This window comes from Pinus tabuliformis, chromosome J (genome assembly GCF_031772625.1).
Source record: "Pinus tabuliformis cultivar Carrire ecotype Pingquan chromosome J, CPIR1, whole genome shotgun sequence".
In the NCBI taxonomy this organism is placed as follows: Eukaryota; Viridiplantae; Streptophyta; class Pinopsida; order Pinales; family Pinaceae; genus Pinus; species Pinus tabuliformis.
Genome location: NC_142295.1, coordinates 1,313,500,907 through 1,313,513,008, shown reverse-complemented (window position 1 = coordinate 1,313,513,008; position 12,102 = coordinate 1,313,500,907). Strand labels below are relative to the sequence as shown.

Genomic DNA, 12,102 nt, shown 5'->3' with positions numbered 1-12,102 from the left:
TAAAGGACTGAGCTTCTAAATTAATCCTGTTGAATTTAAATGAGTAACCGAGCCTGAAATCCTTACCACGCCATTCGAGGAAAATAGGTCTATGGTTAGAAGTGAAATCATTCCCAATAGACGAAACCGACATTCCCAATTTTCCAATGATGCTTGCATGAATAATGAATCGATCAATTCTCTTGGCAATATAAGCTTGTCCCGTCCTACTGTTATCGCAAATAGGCTTCATTTTATTGGGCATGATATCCACAAGGTTCCTGATCAAAAATTCCTTTCGGAGCCTATCAGCGAGAGGATCTATTTTCCTTTTACAACTCGAGTGCAACTAAAACATTATTTTATTTATAGATCATTGACCCATTACTCATCAATGTGAAGAATTCAAACTTATAGCAAGTCTGTATAGTTGTTTTCTGCTCCTTAATTGTATGTACACCCAACAATAACAAAATTGTAAGATATTATAGGAATATTTCTTTAATTTTTTTGTTATTTTTTTAAGATAATTAAATATTTTTTAGAAGATAAAAATTATATATATATAATTTACATTGAAGAGAATGATAACAAGTTAATAATTATTTATTTAATATTGAATAAAGACAATTTTTTTATATAATCGTCATATTATAGTACACATGTGATGTCATTAGACTATAAATTGATATAATGAGAGTTGTATAAATTGTAAACATGTTATTTTTACATATTTTTTTCAAATTTATGTTTTTAAATTATTTTTTGTAAATTAAAAAATAAGACCCATAAAAATTGTCTATTCAATACTTTACACCAATGAGAAAATTGATTTTTTTATTTTAATTACAAACCACTTATGTTTATGGTACACAGTAATTAATATATAATATTATTTTTCAAATTATTTATATTGATTGTACATAGTAATTAGTGATATAGTATATAGTAATTAATAATAGAGTTACACAATTAAAAAAAGACACATTTCAACCAATCATATTTAAGATGAATAAAAATAAATTTTATTTAAAAATAATAAATTTAATTTCATAATATTAAATTTTAGATAATTTTAAGATTTTTAATTAAAAAAAAAACAATAAGTACATGAGACAAAAATTATAATAATAAGAAACCTATAAAAATTTATGCAAGTGTAAAAGCTTCTCACCAATTATAATAATAAGAAAGCCTATTAAAATTTATGCAAGTGTAAAAAGCTTCTTAGTGACAATACTAAGGGAAATTTGACGCTCTTCACATTCCGCCGGACGGTATAATCCGCCGCGGCTTCGACAATAACAGTCAGATTATCAGATGTGGAATTTTTTATCTCTGAGGCGTTCAATAACAGTGTGGAGGTTACTTTTGCTTTCCCTGGACAACATTTGAGCTATCTGAGCAGCTCTGACTCTAAGCTGTCCGGCCTCCTCTTCCACCATAACCTTCTTCACGGCCCTGGAGATGTCTTCCTTCGAAAACGACGCGTCGAGCCGTCGCTCCACTTCCACTCCCACCTGCCATTCACCCTCCACCAGTCTGGCAGTCAGTCCCTGGTCCAGTTGCATGGGCAACGCCACCAGTGGCAACCCGAAGCTCAGCCCTTCAGTGACCGAATTCTTCCCACAGTGTGTGAGGAAACCCCCCACCGAAGGGTGTGAAAGAATGCGCACTTGCGGTGCCCAACCCTCCATGACAAGTCCCCTTTCTACCGTCCGCGCCCTAAAACCCTCGGGCAGAGCATCAGCCGTGGCTGTCTGAGGTAGCAGACGAAGCACCCAGAGAAAAGCCACCTGGCTCTCCTCCAACCCGAGCGCTAGGGTTCGAACCTCCTCATTCGACAAGAAGCACTCGCTGCCAACAGACACCATAATCACCGACGAAGGGGCCTGCGTGTCCAGCCATCTTAAGCAATCACAATCATTGAGTTTCTCCATGGAGTCCCCGGATCGGTCCGCACCGCCTTCGAGGACGAGAGGGCCGACGGGGAAAACAACCTTTCCTGTAGCTCTCTGTAGGTAATCAATGTACTTTCCATCCAATTCATGACAACTATTGTCGAAAATGGCACTGCATCCATCGAACGCCATCAAAAATCGATCTGCAAACCTCAGGCGTCCAGATCCATCGCTTTTATAAAACTGTAACACCTTTCGTGCTTCATGGTGCCGGTAACGCACAACAGATTCGGGGGGGAAACCTGGCGGATGGGTCGTCAGATCCTCAGCTTCCAGGTTTTGAAGGACGGCTCGCGCCGGACAGAAGCAGTAACCCAGGACGGCCGCGCCGACGACGGAGAGGACGATGGACGGAATCGCCAGTTTTTGAGCGACACGGGAAGTCCAGCACTGGGGGATGTCGTAGACTACGTAGTCTGGCGAGAGGCGCTGCAAAAGCGTGTGGAAGGGCTCTTCCCAGCGGTCCACAGCTTCGATGAGCAGAGGTATCCTCTCGTTCTCGATATCGGAGGTGCACTCTGCGCCAGGTGGGAGACCCTCCACGGAGGGTAAGGGCAGCTCCACCAGATCTATTCCGTCGTCTGAGCGAAGAAGCGGTTTGATCTTCTCGAGATTGCGCGGAGAGGAAACGAAGGAAATTTTAAAGCCATGACAGGCGAGGCGCTTGGAGAACTCCAAAAAGGGGCGAATGTGGCCTTGGCCGAGCCATGGATACATCACAACATGGACTTCATGCTGCTGCTTATCTCTTAAATTATCCTTGACCTCCATATAACCCTCCCTTCGCCTCCAGAGTTTACAACAACCGAGAAAATAAGAACTCTCTCCAAAAAGAAATGAGACTTTACAGCAACCGACAAAATCAGAACTCTCACCATAAATAAATGAGGAGAGACTCGCGGACGACCACCTTCGAATGAATGAATTCAGGCGACAGGGTAACTTCTAATAGATGCTCTACCGGTTAAAATTACCGGAAGAACATACAATTGTCCGTGAATTTATATTTGGAGAGCGTACCCGAAAAATCATTACGAGGAGAGTACATAAAGTGGTCATGACGGGCTGTGCATGATATGATGGTGGGGGCTGTGGGTTGCCACGCTCCCCACCAGGTTTCGATCCAGACACTGTGCAGCAGCATATATTTGATGTAATGTGATTGTTTCGTTGTTTATATGGTTCCGTTGTACAGACGTATATGATGTAATATGATTGTAACATGTGACTTCTTCAGCGGGGAAAAGTGGTCATGACAGGAAAGATGCCAAATATATCAATATCATAGTGTTGACAATGATTTATTTCGACTATCGGGTTATGAAGTAATTATTTATACTTAAAAAATATCTTTTTTAATAAGCGCGTTTGAGCCAAAGGCCATCTTGATGGGTGACATCTCTGGTTACGAGGTGCAAGCCCCCAAGTGATGATTGACATATCTAGTTTTGAAAATTTTAGATAGATTTTATAAAGTTTATTAAAATTTCCAAAATGTAAATTTCTATGATTACTCATGTTTATCAAGATAATCTTTCGGGTAAATCAGGTTGTAATTAGTTATATTTACCCATTGAAAACCAAAAAATGTGGTTCATCAAAACAAAGACGAATGTACGAATTCAACAATGCAATTATATATTGTAGAGATGCAAAAGAGAAATGAATATTAAAGGACTTAATAAGTTAATTAAAAATGAATGTTAAATAGTCTATAAAATATTTTTAAGAAGAGTTTCAGCTTAAATGAAATATATAAAACTTTTGTTGCCGTTTTTCGAACCAACTAGTGTGATTCATCGTCACGACAAGTTGAGGAATCGCATCATAGTTGCGAGTTAAATAGGGAGAGCAGATCTTCCAAACAGCGAGGTGTGACCATTAATAGCTATATAAAAACGGTTAAATTATATAATAATATTCTAATGTTAATTATGGGTCAATAGTAATATAATATATAGTCAACGTAACTCATTATATTCAACGTAACGATGAACCACACTAGTTGGTTCGAAACACGTCGACAAAGGTTTTCTACATGTAATTTACGCTGAAATTCTTCTTAAAAATATTATGAATCACAAAACCCTCAATTTAATAGTCTATAAAATAATTAATACAAAGGGTAAATCATTTATAAGATAGTAATATGGAAAGGAATTACTAAATTTAGAATATTGTTTATAATAATAAGTTATTATAATTTTGATAATAAAATAAATTATTTAGCAATTTTGATAATAATATTTATTGTTTATAATAATAAGTTATGATAATTATAATGAATGTTAAATCATTTATAAAATAATAGAAAGGAATTTCAAATATGGTTAATTAAAGTTTAAAAAAATATATTAAACTAAAAATTTTGTAAATTAAAAAATAAATTTTGATTTTCGTTTAAATTTAAATTTCTATTTGTAAATTAAAAATAAATTTTGATTTTCGTTTAAATTTAAATTTCTATTTTTTATTGGTTGATGTAGATGAATTCAAAGTTATAAATAGAATTTCTCAAAAACAAAATTTATTTTAAAAATAAAAAATAAAACTAAAAAATTATATAATACCAAGTGTCATAATAATACACATATCACATCTCAATATTTATAAAAATTTAGACACATCAAATCCTCACCTTTAATAATTTTATAAATTTCTTATAAAAAAATATACTATTGTGAGTTGAGATTAAATATAAATTATTTGTAAAACCACGTTTCATTTTAATAAACCCATGGGCTTCAAACACAAAAACATTACACGAATTCTGAATTTCAAATGTGTGTGCCTTGCATAAAGCGTACAACATTATTATTATTATTATTATTATTATTTTATTATAAATCTAACATTTTAAATTGTGACTGATTTTAAATATCTAACAATATATAATAAAAATTAAAATGTTATTAATTAGATATCATTTTCGGATTCAATTACGTTAAGTAAGTCATTTACATATACATATGACCATTTCCATGAGAGGTAGTTGTAGCTGAAAAATTAAAATGTTATTAATTATTAAAATTGTGATTAGATAAATTTGAAAGAAGTAAAAGGTTTTTATAATATTTTCATAATTATAATTATTTGTTTTTAAAAAATATTAAGACATAAACTTGAAATTTTAATAATTTTTTTAAAATATTAGTGAAAAGTTTGGCTTCTAAGAACACTAATAATATATGAGAGAATATATATTCATAATCTCTGATTTTAGATTTTTATTTTTTAATATAATTATGTATTTGTCAAAAATTTATTATTTTTGTTTAAGAAATTAATTTTTACACTTTTTATTTTAAAAAATACTAATAAATTTATGATTTAAATAATATATTATGAATATCGACTTGGAATTTTCCTAACCAACTAAAATAAATTATTTTTAATGTGAAACTCACCATCACAATGAAATGAATACTTATAAAATATGAAGGATTTCATACCTATGTATTTCCACCTTTGTTTGAATGTAGATTTTCAATAATGGTAATCACACCATAATTCTTATATGATTTATCTCTACATTAATTTTATGTATTTATATCCTATAGGTTTTAACATGTTATAACGTTGTATATTAATAATTTATATCCTATAGGTTTTAACATGTTATAACGTTGTATATTACACTTATTAATATAGAGTAGACAATGATTTATGTAGAGTGGATATAAATTATTTGATATCTATTTCTTTGAAGATTTCTTTTAGTATGGGATCTCCAGCGTCAAGGGGATAAGATGCATCATTAAAACATGGTTATCATGAGGGGAACTTATATCATCACAAGCACTTTCAGAGCATCTAGGGTGAGGACAAGAATTTTTGGTAGTAGAAACAAGAGGCATATGGCTACTTTGTGGGTTTTGGTTCTAATGTTCAAATGTAATTGTGTCATTTTTATCGCTATGCTAGGTTGCAAAACTTTCTAATGAAATTGAATCAAAACTCTCTAATGAAATAGATTGGGTTCATTCAGGGAATTTTACAGAGTAAGGAACATAATTGTGAGAATCTGCTAGTGGGGCAGGATTTCGATATAAATATTCCCTTATAGAAATAGTAGCAGAGAAAAATGAGCTAATGAAAGGTTATGGATGTTTGTTTAGGAATTTTTGGGGCTTCAACTATCTAATGTTGGGGAAATGAAAGATCTTCCCATCTTATAGTTTGGTGTTCAACCTTTTGGTTAAGGGGATTTGTGAGAACCAACGTGCTTGACCAAGAACCTTAGTTGGGAGAAAGTAATACTGCACAATAAATGGTATTTGTATGCCTAAAATATCTACAATTTGGACCGCAATATTTGTTTGCCCATTCTTCATATCAAAACTAGATGTCTTGATCTGTAGTTTCAAAATGTCTCCCAAATGCTCATCAAATGCATATACTAAGAAATTTGGGTAGCATTCAAACCACATTGGACCATTGTATAGAAGAACTACTATACCACCTATTAAAGACTATAAATTTATTGTGTGAGATCCGTGACCATGCATAGGACATATGCATCTATTCCGCTATGTACCAAAACATTTTTATGAAACCTAAGATAACTAATATGTAAGCACGGAATCTTATGGTTTTTGGCTTCAACCTAATTTTGTCACAAATGTAGAAAGTCTATGGTTTATGTTACATCACATTTTTTTTTGTACCTGTGACACTGCTTATTAAACAAACATGTATGACTAATTTCTTTGAAAGGAAACATATAGATATGTGTAGACTTGACTAGCACATATTTTTGTAACTTCCATGCAGTTTGAGGTTCAGACTCTATGAATTCAATATTAACATTATTGAAAGGTTTATTAGAACATGATTCGAACATTCCACTCATATATGAATGATACTTATCTGCATTTTTAATATCTTTAAAAGATATAGTTCTATCCATTTTGAATGTTCTCGTAAAATACCCTCACTTTCACCAAATTTTATTTTCTTTTTTCCAATAAACATTCTATTTGCTTACTACAACTACCATTATAAAGTTAACATCTAAAAGATTTGCTAATGTTTAATTATTTATATATTTATTACTAAAACATATCATACCATTATTTATTTCTATTTTTTTTTTTTTATTCTTTTTGGAATTCTATTGTAATTTGTTCAAAAATATTTGAAAGGAATTTGATTCATATCTTTTCACCATATTTGTTAATTTATTCGACCAAAGGGCTTTTTTCCAACTACATCATATGTCAATATCAAATTCCAATCATATGATATTCAACTAGGAAACATTTTCACCTATGTTATCACCACAACTTGGTGTCGGTATAGATTGTTCAACTATGAAACATTTTCACCCATGTATTATCACCACAACTTTGTGTGAGTCCAATTTTTTTTTTCATTTGTTTACCACTATGAACCTTGATATTATTATGAAGCATTATTGGTATAATGTATGTGGTATACTACTTCTCATTTGTTTACAACTATGAAACTTAATATTATTATGAAGTATTCTTGATATAATGTATGTGTATAATGCTTCGACATGCATGTTATGTATTGTTAGAACATCTTCCGGTATTAATCATATAAGATTTTTTTTTCGACATGTTTCAAACCAGTTAGTGTGGTTCATCATCAGGACAAGATGTAGAGTCAGATCATGGTGCCACATTAAATAGGGATGAGGAGAGGTATTTTTTCGACCTTTATAGTATAATGACTAATTTGAATGGATAATAAAATAAATTAGCTATAATTCAAAAAAATATATGAATGTTAAAAATATTAGATTATAAAATAATCCCTATAAAAATTAGAATATACTACCTAATTAAATAACTACTTATGAAATAACAATAAGACACCTAATCCCTGGATCTGGATATATTGCGCGCCCGCTCTGCAACTGTTCTGCGTTCGAGACCTTTGTCCTGTGCGGATCCGACTTTGCGCGGTGCCCCTTTCCTGCCTGACGCTCCCTCTCTGAGTTGAACCCCAATCTGTGCGGTGTTTAGACTCCCTGTTCTTCGGACATTACACCTCTGGGTTGGACTGAAGGACTATGACCTCTGAAGCCTGGGCAAGCTCGCCTCGACCGAGCTAAGCCGTCGGTGCAATGGATCTGTCATCGCCTCCCCTTTCTGATGCTGAGGCATTCATAAAATTGCTGGAATCTCTCCCAAAGAAGAAAGCGACTGAGGCCGTGAAGTTTGTCAAGCACCTGTGAGCTCCCTCCTGAGGGGTCGATTCAGGTCGCCCTCTCATTGGTAGAGCGAGCTTTGGTTGGACAGTTCACTGGACTCTGGCCCTCCCCCAAAACCACGGAGAGCTGGGTAACAAGGAACTGGGCACCGCGGATCAAAAGCAGAGTCACCTACTATTTTCTAGGGAAGGGTTTCTTCCTTTTTGAATTCTCTAAAAAGGAGGATAAGGACCTGATCTTCCGCAATGGACCCTATTTCATGGGCCCTCAAGGGCTGTACCTCAACAAGTGGACGCCTGATTTTGATCCAGCAGTTGACGTTCCCACAGCCGTCCCTGTGTGGGTCAGATTGCCCAACCTGCCAATGCACTGTTGGAACTGGGAGTCTCTTAAACACATTGGAAGCACATTGGGCAAGTTCATTGATCGAGCTAACAGCAAAGATCAATACGACTGTGCTCGAATCTGCGTTGAAGTGGACCTTGAGGTGGGCTTGCCTGAGGCAGTAAAGATAAAGGTTGGAAACTGGATATATCTCCAAAAGCTAGACTATGAGCAACTTCCGTTCAAGTGCAGAAAGTGCCATGTCTATGGCCACTTTGCTTGAGGCTATCCAAAGAATAGTGAAGGGGAGAAAAGCAAGGAGGAAGGATGGACCCAGGTCAAAAGGACCAAATCCGCTCATAAAGTCCTTAGAATCGGAAATAAAAATGGCAAAGCCCCCCAGGCAGGCCCTGGGGTTCAACCTCCCCCCAGGGAAGAACAAGGAAACAAATACACGCTGTTAAGCTCAACATCAAAAGACCCTCAAGAAATAGAGATTCAGAATGAAGTATCGCCTCACATGGAGCCCCCCTCGGGATCAAAGCAAGTTGAAGCTAATACAGATAGATCGAAAGAGATACCCACAGAAGAGGTTGAGGAAGTGCAAGGATCGAAGGACTTAGAAGAAGAAGGTGAAATAGGGGATTCGCAAACTTCGACTAGAAGATCATTGAGAGGCCGAAAATCTGCCCGTGAAAAAAGAGAACAGGAGACTTATAAAGACAAACTTCAAGGAAGCCAACCAACCCTCGAGAAACTCTTGGAAAAAACTCCGAAGATGACTAGAAACCAGTCTCAGAGCTCTAAAGGAGCTCTCCATTCAAAAATCAAGTGATGAAGATCGTCTCCTGGAACTGTAGGGGTATGGGGAGCAGAACAAAAGAAGAAGCCGTCAAAAGCCTGATAAGAACTGAATCTCCTGATATACTCCTCATCCAGGAGACTAAAATGGAGGATAAGGCCTTCCTCCATATCGTCAGAAATCTGTGGAAGAGAAGTGAAGGGCAAGCTGTTTCAGCCCGTGGTGCGTCAGGAGGCCTGGGCACCCTTTGGAATGCAAATAAATTTTCAAAGATCAAAGAGGTCGCCAACACCCATTGGCTGCTCTCTAAGCTGCAACATGTTGACTCAAATGAGACCCTCTGCCTCTTCAATGTGTATGTTCCAACCAGCGCAGGTGAGAAAAAGAGCTGTTGGGAATCCATCAGAAGTATGGAAGATTCAGAAGATTTAAGGAATGTCATCATCGCAGGGGACCTTAATCTTACCCTCTCTCTGGCTAAAAAGCGTGGAGGAAGCGTTGTAAGGGATCCGGTGCGAGAATGGGTTGAGGACCTGCTTCAGGACTGGGACTTGATTGACATAAAACCTTCGTCGGGCAAATACACCTGGTCCAATAAAAGACTCGGTCTGGGACACATCGCTGCAAGGTTAGATCGTTTTTTTGTTCAAAGTACTTTTCTTCTTCTTGGATTAGAATCTAGAATGCATATTCTTCCATGCAGTGTATCTGATCACAGACCCATTAAGCTCGATCTCCTGGCTCATATGGATCAAGGCCCTATTCCCTTTAGATTCAGTCCCCTTTGGGTTAAAGAACAATCCTTCATGCAATTAGTAAAAGACACCTGGAAGCAACTAGTCAACGGCTTTGCCTTTTTTGTATGTGAGGAAAAGCTCAGGAGAGTGAAAGCTGCATTGAAATCATGGGTTAAATCCCTTCCTAACCCAGCAGTGGAAAGGAAAAAGATCCAAGAATTCCTTGAGATTCATCATCTGAATTTGGAAAATGAAGAAATCACAAAAGAAACTCTAGATAAGGAAGCCGAGCTTCAAGGAAAATTTCTCAAGGCAAGTCTGGCCGAGGAAGAGTACTGGAGGATTAAATCTTGCAGGCTTTGGCTCAAGGCTGGTGATAGAAATTCCTCCTTCTTCCATAAGCAAGCCCAAGCCCGAAAAAGTTTCAACTCCATCTCAGAAATCAAGGAAGAGAATATAAACCACAAAGACATACAAAGTATAAAAAAGGCTGCCTTCCTCCACTTCAAAAAGTTGTATAATGAAGAAGAGGGACAGGGGCTCACATCAACTTTAGTGGACGAGGTACCTTCTCTGATTACTACCAGAAAGAAGCAGTTTTTGGAAGCATAAGTCACCAACAATGAAATAAAAACTGCTCTCTTTGCAATGGAGCCAGATAAGGCCCCGGGCCCAGATGGCTTTACTGCCAGATTCTTGCAGAACTGTTGGCAGATAGTGGAAAAAGATTTATGCAGAATGGTCTGGAAATCTCAAGCATGTCAGAAAATTGGGGGAAGCACCAACTCGGCTTTCCTGGCCCTTATTCCTAAGGAAAAAGGCGCCAACTCCTTCACCAGATTTCGCCCTATTTCCCTCTGCAATATAGGCTATAAGTTGATAACAAAAGTGATCGCAAACAGACTAAAAATCATCCTTCCTGACATCATCCCCGAGAACCAGGGAGGCTTCATCCAGGGAAGACAGATTGTTGAAAATTTTATTCTGGTCCAAGAGGTGATTCATTCAATCTTGAACCGGAAAAAGAAAGGAATGGTTATCAAACTAAATCTTGAAAGTGCCTTTGACAGGGTGAGACATAGATTCTTGTTCGATGTCCTCCACAAATTTGGCTTTGGACTCAAATTCATCAATTGGATTAAGGCATGTATTAGTGAGCCCTGGATTTCCCCTTTGGTAAATGGGAGGGCTACTGACTTTTTCAAAGCCTCTAGAGGGCTGAGACAAGGGTGTCCCCTCTCCCCCATGCTCTTTTTCCTCCAAGCTTTTGTTCTTAGTTTCCTTCTAAACAAAAAACAGACTGATCAAGAAATAATGGGATTGAACATTGCAAGAGGTGTCAAAAATATAAACCATGCGCTATTTGCAGATGACTCCCTTCTGCTGGGTGCTGCCTCCTTGACCACGGCTAAACATTTCAAAGAAGTGTTGGATGCTTATTGTGAAGACTCAGGAAGCAGACTCAACAAAGGCAAATGTCACATCTACTATTGGAATTCTTCTGCCAGATCCCTTCAAGCTATCTCCAACTGTTTTGGCTTCGCAGCCTCCTCTTCTTGGTCCTCTTTCAAGTATTTGGGGCTCCCTGTTTTCCAAAAAAGGGCCCTCAGCAAAGATTGGTTGCCGTTGTTGGAAAAATTTAAGCTCAAAATCCACTCCTGGGGCTTCAATTGGCTCAATCTGGCTGGCAAGACAGTGCTAGTCAAAGCTTTCTTGTACAGTCTCCCCATATACCAATCTACAGTCATGATGGCCCCTATTGGTATCATGAGAAAAATGGAGGATTACATTAGGAATTTCTTCTGGAAAGGCGGCAAAGCTAATGAAAAAAAAAATTCCTCTATTAAATTGGGACACAATCTCCTTGCCCAGAATGGAAGGAGGCCTCAATTTCAAAAACATCAGTAAGCAAAACATTGCATTGGGCGCAAAGTTACTGTGGAGGATAATTGCCCCAAATTTGGGTTGGGCTCAGTTAGCGATGTGGAGAAAATACTTCTGTGGGGAGAGAATTCGCTGCCTAGAAAAACCCAAACCAACATCCGGAACGATGGTTCACAAATTGTGCATCATAGCTTCCCCCTTAATTAATCTTCACGCGCACTGGATTCCTGGAAA

The 12,102-nt window shown here is 36.8% G+C and overlaps 2 protein-coding genes and 1 pseudogene across 2 annotated transcripts; 2 read left to right on the top strand and 1 right to left on the bottom strand.

The window, feature by feature from the left end:
- Positions 1–1,139: 1,139 nt before the first annotated feature.
- On the bottom strand, positions 1,140–2,866 carry LOC149232089 (UDP-glycosyltransferase 91C1 pseudogene; annotated as a pseudogene).
- A 5,514-nt stretch (positions 2,867–8,380) lies between these two features.
- On the top strand, positions 8,381–8,728 carry LOC149232088 (uncharacterized). Its single transcript, XM_089381830.1, has one exon. It carries the CDS (start codon positions 8,381–8,383, stop codon positions 8,726–8,728), a length of 348 nt encoding a protein of 115 aa, XP_089237956.1.
- A 581-nt stretch (positions 8,729–9,309) lies between these two features.
- Positions 9,310–10,596, top strand: LOC149232087 (uncharacterized). Its single transcript, XM_089381829.1, has one exon. The coding sequence runs from the start codon at positions 9,310–9,312 to the stop codon at positions 10,594–10,596; it is 1,287 nt and encodes a 428-aa protein (XP_089237955.1).
- Positions 10,597–12,102: the final 1,506 nt, after the last annotated feature.

Coding starts and splice junctions, on each gene's coding strand:
- LOC149232088 (XM_089381830.1), top strand. CDS start 8,381: ATGGGCCCTCAAGGGCTGTACCTCAACAAGTGGACGCCTGATTTTGAT.
- LOC149232087 (XM_089381829.1), top strand. CDS start 9,310: ATGGGGAGCAGAACAAAAGAAGAAGCCGTCAAAAGCCTGATAAGAACT.